This window comes from Thunnus albacares, chromosome 14, assembly GCF_914725855.1.
Source record: "Thunnus albacares chromosome 14, fThuAlb1.1, whole genome shotgun sequence".
Classification (NCBI taxonomy): Eukaryota; Metazoa; Chordata; class Actinopteri; order Scombriformes; family Scombridae; genus Thunnus; species Thunnus albacares.
Window position 1 is genome coordinate 25,935,156 of NC_058119.1, and position 13,307 is coordinate 25,948,462.

General features: G+C 37.7%; 1 protein-coding gene across 1 annotated transcript; it reads right to left on the reverse strand.

Moving 5' to 3' along the window:
• Positions 1-572: 572 nt before the first annotated feature.
• Positions 573-8,888, reverse strand: LOC122997368 (follistatin-related protein 1-like; the record flags this gene model as incomplete). Its single annotated transcript, XM_044373454.1, has 10 exons — positions 573-818; positions 1,344-1,481; positions 1,590-1,700; positions 2,751-2,863; positions 2,976-3,094; positions 3,253-3,383; positions 3,516-3,548; positions 3,642-3,771; positions 4,677-4,766; positions 8,850-8,888. Coding segments are annotated over 9 exons (885 nt in total), but the record flags the coding sequence as incomplete, so codon positions are not given.
• Positions 8,889-13,307: the final 4,419 nt, after the last annotated feature.

A 13,307-nucleotide genomic window follows, 5' to 3' on the forward strand; every position in this document is an offset into this window, starting at 1 on the left:
TACTTTTGATTATTTAATCAATTTAATTAGAATTTGTCATTAACAATAAATAAATAATCTAATAAAGTGATAAAGGGAGTTTCTACTTTTCTATTAAAGTCTTGAGGGATTTTACAATGAATTTGTTACACAGTGTAAACATTTCAAACCAGAAGAGTTTATTGGAGCAACAAGTTAAAAAATAGCATTCAGAACATACAAAATATAGCATCTCATTAACAATCTCACAATGAACCCAGAACCTTGAATAATTAGTCTTTGACCGGCCTCTGACAGGAATTTAACAAACATTTTCTAAAGTGACTTAAATTTTAAAAGTTTAAAACCGCAAAGCGACCCTGCGACTCGACGTGGTTAGAGCGCACTGAGGACTGAGTCTGCCACAAGACGCCAGATTTAAAAACTCCAGTAAACTGTGAAATACAGAGAGATTTACCTGGTGGTGACAGGTTTAATCAGCATTGTGTGAACTCGTTTAAAGGGCTTGAATTATATGTAAAAGTTATGCTTTAAATATTTATTCTTAAATACAAAAAGTTCAAAGTTTTAACAGATTTAAATATCCTAAAAATGATAAAATAGAAACAGTCATACCAAACAAAGTTAAAGTAAAAAGTAAAACCTTCTGTATGTTAGGCTGAGACGTAGACATTTCATATTGACATGGTAACACTATAAAAAATCTTTCTGTATACAAATCTGATTCAGCTTGATACTGCAGAGGTTTGTGATTATATCAGCTGTTCCTCTTATCTGGCTGCTGATTGGCCGGTTGGGGTGCAGTGGGTGTGACCTCAGGTTTCCATGGTGAAGGTCTCCTGGAGGAACAGGTAAAAGAGGACGTTTGCTTACTTCTAGTCACCGCTTGATTGTTGTTTATTTCCACACACTATGAAAATGAACTCGCGGAAAGGAAATCATCATCACAAGATTTTACATAAGCAACATTTTCAAAATAAGAAGGAAGTATCTCTCATTCTCTTTGTGCTCGACAATAAAAGAAGTTCATTTTAAAATTGTTAAAACACACTAAAAATCACTGGGTTAAAATTTGACCCATGGGGAATCCATCAGCTTTACTTTTTTCTCAAAGTTGTGTCATCATCCTTTGAAAATGGAATAAAATTCTTCTCGGTGTTGCATTCAAGGGCGGACCAACATTGTTATTGTATTCAAATGTCATGACTTTATGTTAAATTATGTTTCAGGCAATTTTTTTACAAACACAAATTGTGTCTGTGGGCATCTGAATGACATTCTGAAAGCAACCTAAAAGTAAAGTGGTGAGTATTGAGGACAGTAATCTAATGTAAATTGAGGGAAAGTAATAAGTATTTTATTACATTTCTCCAACACAACAGTTCAGTGTCGACTGTCCACCTGTAACGCGTTGAGTTCAGCCACTCTCCTGCTCCACTCCTCCTCCGTCATCTCCTCTTCTTCTCCTCCGTCCTTCACATCCTCCTCGACCTGATGCTCTGCTGGAATATACAGAAGATCATGTGATAAATATAAAGTATAGCGTGTGAGCGCGTCTACGTGTGGATTGATTTGTGAATGTCGGAGTGTTGTGGCGTGTGTATTCTCACCGTTGCAGGTCAGAGCGGTGCAGACCCAGTTCCCACAGGCACACACACACTTATTGCACTCCAGCTGAGTCTCAGCTCCGTCCTCGAACACTTCATCCTCCAGAGCACACTCTACACACACACACACACACACACACACACACACACACCGCATACACGCACACACAAACCAAGAAGGTAAACAGACATATAATAAAAACAAAAATCTTTTTTAATGTTTTCTTTCATTTCTTCACAATTCGATTACTGCAATGGCCTCTTAGCTGGCATAAAACAGAAATCAGTTCACAAATTGTACAAAATGCAGCAGCCAGACTTCAATGACAGACCAAGAAAAGATATTACTCTTGTTTTAATGTTCGTACATTGGCTGCCAGTTCATTTTAGAACTGATTTTAAGATCCTGCTCATTGCATTCAATGCACTTAATGACCCCAGATTACATCTCTGAGTTACCCTCCCCTTATCAACAGGAAGGAACCTCCTAGTTGTTCACTAATGGAAGGTTGAGGACTTAAAGGATCAGTGTGTAGGGTTTAGTGCCACCCCCCCCCCCCCCTTTTCCAAGGCCACAAAACTTGCAAAAAACTAGAGCCTTTGGTTTGTCCACTCGGGGCCACTGTAGAAACATGGTGGTGCAACATGGTGGCGCTTCCTATGTAGATATAAAGGGCTCATTCTAAGGTAACAAAAACACAAAAATTCTTATTTTCAGGTGATTATACACTAATGAAAACATATATATGAATATTATATTCCATTTCTGCTAAGTCCATTCTGCTAGATGCCACTTAATTCTACACACTGCACCTTTAAAGGAGACAGAGCTTTTTTTGTCAGGGCACAATTATTAGGGAACAACCTGTCTGAGAATCTCACACTTTTTTCCTTTAAGTTGCTTTTGGAAACTCACTTTTTTGATAAGTGCTTTATAAACCAACTTTATTATTATTTTTATTATAATGTTGGAATTTTACCAAACATTATCTATGATTCTAGGCTCTGGAAGCAAGAAAAAGTTTTTATACAAGTGAAAAGTATTTCTCAACTATCAAGATTATTGCTCATACATGGAATCTTCGGGGATAACAGGGATGATACGGGTGTTTGTGTTTTTGCGTGCATGTGTCTGTGTGTGTGTGTGTGTGTGTGTGTGATTACTTCTCTCAGGCGGATGGTAGCTGGGAGTCAGACAGTTGATAAACTCATTTAAACTCAGCTTCCAGTCTGCATTTTCATCTGACAGCTCAATCAAAGCATCGACACACAGAGACCTGAGAGACAGAGAGAGAACTTAATGGATGTTGATTACAAGGATTTATTCACAAAATATGCACTTTTTTTTTTTAGTAGAAAATTAAAACAAATTAAATTGTCAGTCCAAACCTCAGTAGCAGGTTAGTCTCCACAGAATTAGAGTATGTGAGGTTGAGGGCAGTGTCATTATGTTTTAGGAAGCTCAGGAACTCTTTTGAATCAAGCTGTAAATCCCCGTTATCGTACATCTGTAACACACAAAACACAGAGTTCAACAAACAATATTTAAAAAAAACATTTCTCAGTTATTTTCCAATAGAATATATGACAGAAATCACGGTCGGCTCGTTTTGACATAATGTGCAAATATCTGTTCCATGTGATTTGTAAGAAGAAGAGGTCTGACCTGAAAGTATGTTTGCAGCAGATCATGCGCTGAAGACACATTTGAGGCCAAGTTATCAGACTCCACCTCCTCCTGAATCCACTGGATCACTCTCTCTCTCAGCCAATCACGATCAGGCAGGAAACACACGACTGCAAGCATGAGCAGGCAAAACAACATGGCTGCAGTATGAGCTCTCTGAATGCCTTAAACTCTGAAAATACTCTGAAAAACTCATTAATTAATTAAAATTCATGTTTTTGTGGTGTCATTTGCAGACTTACTGGGACTCACACCTCCTCTCTTTGTTGGTTTCTCTGCAAATAAAAACACACAGAATACAGTCACAACTCACATAAACACATACCTTCCTGTGTGTTTTTTTTAAAAGAGTGTGTTTATGTACAGACCCAGACAATGTCCTCTGTGCTCCGCATGTATCTTGGTTTGGGTGATGCAGGCGTCTCTGTGCAGCTCGCAGTGGTTTCTGTAAGATCTGCCATTACTGCCACACACCCAGTGCTCTGACGCATCACACTGCTGCAGAGAAAAAAGACCAGAAACGTCTCACATATGGCCTGCAGAGCACAACACAGGGAATATCCACTTCTACTATGACTAGAAAAGAGACATGAAATTGTGGAATTATATGGAAACAGCATAAAGCACAAAACTCAAAAGAAGTGGACGTTGTTGCAGCTTTATTTACTCAAAATATACATTTATAAGAGAAACATATTTCTCAAACATATTGTGCTTTTTGTGATTTTCTGTTATTTATATACTGTTAAGATGTTGGATATCTACTGTATGTAGTAAAGGTTCCAAAACTTGAGGTCAACGTATGTAGAAATGCTCCCTGCAAGTCAAAATCCAGGGCTTCAGCCTGCTCTGGACGCTGCGTTCGCTTGCAGACAAGCTTGGGTTCGAACATGTACGGATGTATTTTAGAAGTTTACATTTAGAGTAAAGAATGAGAAAAAGTAGTGAAATCCTCCCACTATAGTTTGTTTACGTGGCCTCCACCACCGGTTGATGTCTGCTGAGCAGCAGTTTGCGGGAGATAACCAATCAGAACAGGAGTTGGGCCTTAAAGAGACAGGAGCTAAAACAGCCTGTTTCATAAAGGCAAGTATAAGATAAATAAGGAGTTTTTTTAAATCATGCAGATATTCCAGTAGAGCCCCAGAATAAATATATAGATCTGCAAATGTGCTGTATGTGTCCCCTTTAAAAATGTTATACACATTTATAAAAAGATCATCATTTTAATTTAAAGAGAATTTTTAAAAATTTTAAAGAGAAACAGATGAATTTCTGTAAAAGGTAATTAAGGCAAAATTTTTAGTCACTACAATGTGATTTTAGACCTGAGAGAACAGAAATCAAGACATAATTAGTTAAATAAAAGTGCAATGAGTGTAGAAATCAATCAGTAATTTTACCTGTAAACAGCGACACACTGGTTCTCCTCTGTCAGTGGAAACACACTCTCTACCCGCACCGCAGGAAGTCCTGGCACACACTGACTGCTCCTGACACACACACACACACACACACACACACACACACACACACACACACACACACAAAATAGAAGGAGAGAATTTATTTAGTTTATTGTCACTGCATTTTCATGGTATTTCAATTTTATATAGTTAATAGAAACAAAGAAATGGCATATACGAGTATGTCTGTGTCCGAAATCGCTCCCTAATTCCCTATTCCCTATATAATAGACACTAAATAGTTTACTCAATAGTGAGCAGTAAATCAAGATTTCGGACACTAACTAATCATCATCACTTTGTGTCAACTAGGGATCTGCAGAGAGCCCAGTATTTGTATTTGTATCTGTATTTGTTGAGGCAGCAAAATTATTTGTATTTGTATTCGAATAAAAGTGGAAAGAGGCTTAAAAATCCTGTTTTTGTTTTTTTTATGCTTTTAATTTTAAAAAATTAAAGTGTTACAATAAGTTTGCGTGTGTCAGTAGTTCAGCTTTATCTCTGGGGAACACCCCCAACTCCGGGAGTGATGTCCAAATTAGGAAATATGCGTCATGTAGCAGGTGGATGTGACTCCCCTCACTGAGACCTGCTGATAGACGTCGCAGCGGAGCAGAGGAGAGACACTGAGATAGCGATGTAACCGACCTGCACTCTGGTATTTGACATGGTTTATTTTTCTTCCTGAAAACAAATAATTTTTTAAATATTTGTATGAAACAAATATTCGGGAAAAAAAAAAAAAAAAACACTATTTCTGCTTTGCCGAATAATGTATTTGTATTCGGGCACACCCCTAGTGTCAACACCATTAGCTGTAGAGTCGCGTGATGGTAGTTTTCACATCTTTAAAATGAGGAGCATTGCATTGTGGGATTGTTAGCAGAAAGTATTGTCCATGACATGTACACTACTTTTTTTGAGGGCACTATATAGTGGATATATTTACACACTCAGCATTCAGACACTCAAATAAAATGGTGGAGGGTAAATTTAGTGCACTATATAGTAAATAGGGAGTGATTTCGGACACAGCCTATGTGTGTGTGTGTGTGTGTTCCAGACTCCAGATGGTGACCTTTAACCTCCCACTGGGAGAGACACATGCTGTTTTGAATGACAATGAATCAGCACACAGAGACACACACGCACACTCATTGTTGAGGCAGCTGGCCAGCAGTAGAGGTCATTTTGAAAAAAATCTTCATCTTATTTTTGTGCTTTGGTCATCATTCCTGACAATTATAATAAAAAACTTCACTCAGTAACTTCATCACTGAGATCAGAGGATGTGATGACATCAGCAGAGTCCATTAAGGAAAGTAACATGAAGGGTCAGACCATTAAGTTTTAATTAAAACCCAGTCACCTGACTCACCATGTGAAAACGAAATTAAATGTAAAGGCACATGAAGATGTTACAACAATCTACTGGACTAAAAAACAATGCGACATTGACAAAAACGATGTAGTAGGTCAACAAAATTCAGCAGACTCTTTGGACTTCGATGTTGATTTTGGTTTCATATTTCAAATAAAAGTGTTTTCTGACCTGCAGGTGTAGGTCGTAAAATATAGAAAATGTTCCTATCGCAACTCTCTTCTTGCTCTCAGCATCATAAGGAACATCACTTTCTCATGTGTGTTTTGCAAGTAATACAGAAGGAAATGAAGGAATGATAACCAAGGTGATGATAATATGGAGCCCCAAAGTGTCCAAAATTAAATAAATAAATAATCATATGGATAAACACAGACAAATCAAAAATATTACCATGAAATTGTAAAATAATCAAACACATTTTCAAAATTCAGCTCATTATCATGATGAAAAGTGGCATTTTGAAATAACTTTCACAGTTTCATGGCTGTATTATGTATTTATTCATATGATTATTTATTTCATAATGTCTTATTTATTTATTTAATTGTAGTTGCTTTTAAACGTATCATTCTTACTTTAGGTAGTTTTGAAAATTCATACCTGTTTATGCATTTTAACTGGATTTTGTCTCCTTTTTTTACTGCATTTTAACATATATTGAGTTTATTTGCTTGTAGTGTGACAGTTTCTTTGTCTGTTCATGTGTTTTGTTTTTCGTTGTCTAATAATATTTATTACCCTCTCGGCCAGGTCTCTCTTGAAAAAGAGATTTTGATCTCAACGAGACTCTTACCTGGTTAAATAAAGGAAAATGAAATGAGTTTGATGAATTTTGAACACTTTGGCTCTCCGTAGAAACACACTTCAACACACTCACACAAACACGCACACAGGCTTCAGATTAGAGATGTAAATCCTCCCAAAAATGCATTGCACACATTCCTCCATTTACAGGTCAGAAAACCAAACACATGTTTCTGAACTCAACTATTATAACCTCAAGGCTGACTCCAACTCTTCCTCTAACATGAACCTGAGACTAAATGTTGAAGAAGTGAAGATCAGCCAAATGTCAGATCAGTCCCACGGCCGAAAAACTCAAATTATTCCACACAAAGATGCACAAGAGCGCACACACAATAGATAGCACATCTGTCACCCGGTGGCTCTCCAGCTGACATCTGCTGCACTGCAAACCTGCTGTTAGCGACCAGACAACTGGAGCAAACCACACACACACATGCACACACACACACACACACACATGCACACTCACACATGCACGGTTGTGTTTTGGGTGCAATTATGAGTTCATGTCTGACCCTGTTTGGTTGTTGAGCAATTTGTCTTCCTCGCTCTGAATCTTTCCTCCTCTCGGTCTTCTCTCTTCTGTTTTCCTCCCTCACTCTCACTTTTACATTCATCTTTTCCTCCACGTTATTCTCTCTTTTGAGTGATTTTTTTTCCCGTGATTTTCCCCACAGGATTGTTAAGATTTATCTCTTAAAGTCATGGGCTGAAATGCAGGATTTTGAATATTTGTTTTCAATTTTTTATTAAATTATGTTTACTTTCAGTGAGTTTTCTGCATGCTGGTAGTTTTGGTTCCTTCCTGAGAGGGTTTTTTTTAAAGAAAGTTGAGACCAGCTATTTTATATTTCAGACAATGACATTTTGTGTGAAAAATTGTTATTTACATGCATATTTAAATGCATTTTTCACTACAGTTCAGTAAAACTATCCACAATTTCTCTGCAGAAAACGTTAAATCGGCAAAATGCTGCTGAAGTTATTTTCAGTTTTAGATTTACATGTAGCAGCCGTCTTTGTCATCTAATATTTAGTTTTAGCCGACTTTGATGTACTTTTCATTGTATGAATCCACACTAACGATTGTCTTTAATAGGCATTTTTGACTCAGAGGTGATAAAAACAGCTGCAGAGGACACTGTCTGAACAAACCGACACACAGAGTGTGTTTAAACTAGAATTACAGCTGGAGGGCCGAGATTAGAGATGAGCTGCCGACAGCCCTAATCAGCAGATACACACATACCTGAGAACATGCTCACTGTCGGACAGGTTTTAAGCCAAAACAAAAAAAAGATCATTTATACCCCCAAAACACACACACACACACACTCCAGGGGATATTCTTTATTCTTTTCCTGTAGTCAGAGGTGAACATCAGTCTTTCCTGAATGACTATCAGTGATGGATTTACACCAGTTTTGGAGGATGGAACATTTCAGCAGCATTTCAGCTGCCTAGAATCATCAATATATCTGTCAGCCATCTGTTTTTTTTTCCACAGAAGATATATGAAGATGCTCTTGCTGTTATCTTGTAAGTGTATGTACACCAAATTGAGGATTTAATGGGAACCTGCCCATTAATCTGTGCAGGTTTACTGGAATTCAGCTACAATCCATATAAACACAATGCAGTGACTATTGCGATGCTTGAATGATTAGTTAAAGTAATATTATATGAATTCAGCTTGTCAGGATCTGAGAAAAACAACCTTTTTTTCAAGTTGAGCTTGAACGTTCAACCTTGACCTCGTCTTTTGATCAACAACTTGATCATCATCATCATCATCATCACCATCAATGCCGTCCTTATCCACATCATCTTCGCCTTTGAGGTGCAGATACTGAAATTCTATCTGAGCCATTTTTGTTTGTAAGTTAATAATAAATAAATCATTCACACTCTGAGTTTACCTTGACCAGAGGAGAGGAGGAGACAGGAGGTGAGGCGAAGAGCAACGGCAGCAGCAGGAGCACAGAGAGGGTCAACATCTGGAGAGGAGAGGAGAGGAGAAGAGAAGAGAGGAGAGGAGAGGAGAGGAGAGGAGAGGAGAGGAGAGGAGAGGAGAGTAGAGGAGAGGACAGGAGAGGAGAGGAGAGGAGAGGAGAGGAGAAGAGAGGAGAGGAGAAGAGAGGAGAGGAGAGGAGAGGAGAGGAGAGGAGAGGAGAGGAGAAGAGAGGAGAGGAGAGGAGAGGAGAGGAGAGGAGAGGAGAGAGTTTTTAATAGTATAATCGTGAATATTTCACTATTGTAATGACAATAAAGTTACAAAAAATACTCATACTACTGCTATAATAACAACAACAACAATAACAACAACAATAATAATAATGAAGCAGCCATACCGTGCCAGTTTAAGTTTCTGCTGTTAATCCTTAATCAACCAGTCCACATGAAAAACTGTAAGAACCTGTCAGTCAGAATCCAGGGAATCAGTCACTCCACAGTGTTTTTGTTCAGTTCCTCTTTGAGCAGTCAAGAAAAGAAGAGCAGTGAAAAATAAATCACACAAGAATCCATTTAGAGAGTTTATATCCAGCCTGTGATCAGCGTCTGCTTTGCTCTGCAGTGAAACAATGTCTGAGTGAGCAACAAAAAGAAAGAGGAGAGAGGAGGAGGAGGAGGAGGAGGAGAGATGCTGGAAAAGAGACCAGCTGTCCAGAGTCACACCGCCCCCCCCCCTCTTCCTCCAGCCCCATGAGCACACATGAGCTGTCTTCTTGAAGAATGATAAGGTAAAGGCACGCGACCGGCTGACATGTTCAGACAGCGTTACACAGCCGAGGGGAGAGAGCAGCGTTAAGTTATTAGTCCTGACTGACAAAACAAAATGAAATCCTCTGACCAGCTGTACAGTTTTAAAACCTCGTGACATTTTTCTACTCACATTTTTCTTGAGGTTGTGAACACACACACACACAATAATATAATACTGCCAAAGTGGATGTTTTTGATCAACTGTTTTAAAAAGAAAAGGATCATTAAAGAATGATAAAAGAGAGAAGCTTGAGTTTCATTCAGTAGGTAGTCACCTGACAACCAAGCATTTGTAAAAATAATAAAATATTAACAATTACACAAAACAAAGCAATTTGGGTGCAAGTAAACCTTTTTTCACCAGTTTATAACAAACAAAAATGTTGTTGTTCACTCTCTGGAAAGTATTTCCATGTCAGGAACAGGCCACTGCTCATCTTTACATTAAACAATCACCTTTTTTTCACACTCATCATATTGATCAGATTCTGACTCAGACATTTACTATACAGAATTTGAGTACAATGTCAAAACTTTTGGCTTTGGGCCTCTTCCTGACACAGAAACACTTTCCAGTGAGCAAAAACTTGACTTTTTATTAGTCTTTGGAGCCATTTCTAAACAAACTAAAGTAACCACACTCTTCAGAGACAAGGAGCATGTCACACAGAGCAGTGATGTAGCTCATTTTTAATAGTTTTTGGACAACAATGGAGGTCTATGGCACAAAGGAATAAGATATATCAGGCTTTGGACACACACATATCTATCTATCTATCTATCTATAGTGTAAGTAGGTTTGATTCATTGTAGGTTTGTCTCTGCACATGAGCAATTTGTTGACAATAAGGAAAAATATAGAAAATTGTCAGCCTGATCCTTTAAACCCTCCAGTAAATCAAAGTCTGTCTGTTGTAGTATCACACTGTGACCAGCAGAGAGCAGAGTCTCCATGGTGGTAGTTATTCTCATCAATACTGTAATCACTGTCTCATTCATATACAAACCCTAAAATTTAATCACTTACGTTATGGGGGCTTGCTTTAAAAAATACAGGTATTTCCGATGGACATTGTCTGCATTTTTACAGTCCAACCATTGTAAAAATCTATTATCGATAATAATAATCTATTATAAAACATCGCTAGAATGTTAAACAAATGTATACATCTACATAAAAAATGAAAAAGATGGCAGAACTACCTTAAAATGACCTCATTTAAATGAAGACTCTTGTTTTCATACAGTAATCTTTGGTAAATTCATAGGATTATCCAATCCATCCACACTCCCCATCAAAGTACAGATTTCTGGATGTAAAACACAGAAAAATTATGTAAAATTACATTCAAATTATCCTCCTTTACCACCCATTAATGGTATCTTGAGATACCATTGAGATACATCTTTATTTTATGTGATTATCCAATCTATTTACAGTAGATCCCTAGTAAATGTTGGTTTTATACTGCACAAAAGAATAAGATCATGTGATAATAGTTACTTACATGTGTAAGTGTACTTTCTATTGGCAGAAACCAACACATTACTGTTCTTGGTTTCATTACATGATGTCTGTGTGGTACCTGTGTTAGTGAGGAGCTTGGTGGCCTCCAAGACCTTCTCTGTGTAGACTCGTGGACGTAGAAGTGACCACGTGGATAACTCTGGCAGCACGGCCTCGAATAGCCCCAGCGGTGCAATCCAAACCGTCAACATCTTTCTCCTGAAGAGCAATGACACACTTATTCACATCCTCTAGCATGTGGCTCTCTGGGGACATTAAACAATGATGCAGTTAGTTGTATATATGTTTTGTTAGTCAACCACCTTGTTGCAAACATGCCACAAGCCTGCCTGGATACAAAGGTTAGAAGTTAGTCTGGAAATATGTTCATTTTTTAACCTGAGACATGCTTTAACCGCATTTTTGTTGTTGATTGAAACTCACTGTAGTCCTCACTGTCAGTGGTCAGTTACACAATAGTGTGTCAAGTAGTATGTTGTACATTTTGCAGTTTACAGTAAAAATCTGTAAGTATGCCACCTGTGAAAAGTGCAATATATAATTTACCGTTAATTTAAACTGGTTTAACTTATGATTATTTCTTGACTGATCAATTAATTCTGTTGTCTATAAACCGTCAAAGTAGGAAAATACACCAATTTTAGTGTAATTTACAGAAGCCCAAGGGAACTTCTTCAGATGTCTTGTTTTGTCCAACCAACAGTCCCAAACCCCAAGATATTCAATTCACAGTGATGTAACATAAAGAAAAGCAGCAAATCCGCATATTTGTGAAGCTGGAACTGACACACTTTTGGCATTTTTTCCTGTGAAACAAGAAAAAACAAAACAACCAGACTGAAAATCTGTCTGAACCCTGTTCAGACCAGAAATGGTCTGTGTTAGTGTTGGCATGTTGCTTCAGGTAGCAGTGAGATGACGAAATATGATACAAGAAGTCCAGTTTTTAGGGATAGATCCATGTGTTTTGAGACTATTCAGCTGCCAAAACACTGCATAGCACTTTATAATACTGCAAGTCAGTAGTTTTTTGGAAATTGCATTGATAGAACTGTTACACTGTTTTGTGCTTGATGTTTGTGTGATGTATAATTATTTGTGTAATAATTATTATTTTTTCATTTTCAGTCTAGGAACAAAATGTTCATGAACATGTGATGCACTCTGGCCCTTCGTAGTCTTCTGGTGTATCAGCGCGAGGGGTCTCTGAGTTCTTCAAGACAAGCAGTGTAACTTCTCAGTACACTTACAGAAATGTCAATATCTATCAGTACAGTGTTGACATAACATATTGTATGGGAAACAAACTTGAATCCCTCCTATAGCATTCTTAAAATTTAAGAAGATTGAAGGATAGGTTTGGACTTTTTCAAGTCTATCTCAATACAACATTCAAATGTCAAATGTTATTAGAGGGCGGAAATTATTTGTCCTATCATAATAGCCATAAAGCAGTCCCTTCCTGTCAGGTGATGAATCAGATGAATCTCTAACCGGTCTGCAGAATTACACTGAGTGTGTTTTGCCAGTTATCAAGTGGCTCCACATGATCACAGCTGATGGAGGCCACTGTCCAGTGAGAGCTTGATTCTAATTGATGCTACCTGGATGAGATGTCCCAAACTGATTTACTGCACAATAGTTGACGCTTCATATGATGTGCACTGTCTGTGCAGATTAGTCACTGCATAAATGCCTTTCTATAGATGCCTGTTCTTTGTCTAGCTGTCAACATATCCACATTTCTATTTATTTTTTGAGACATTAAGTGTACAAATCTATTGATGAGGAGGTTCACTCAGTGCGACACCTGCTGGTCATTTTTTGTAACTACTTTTGGCATGCTTGCTGTTGGTTCTATGCCATTGACCTCTGTAATTATAGATAACAGACTTTAACTGTCTGTTATCAATAATTTACTTTTGTAATTATTGATAACAGACTTTTTCTTCAGAGTTTCCTGAAGAAAGCATACTAAAGTGCTTTCGTTTTCAAAATAGACATGATGCATTATGGTCAATCAGCTGCACATGATCCAGTCATATAATAAAACACTGTTGCTTCACTGCAATTGAAAATGAAAGAC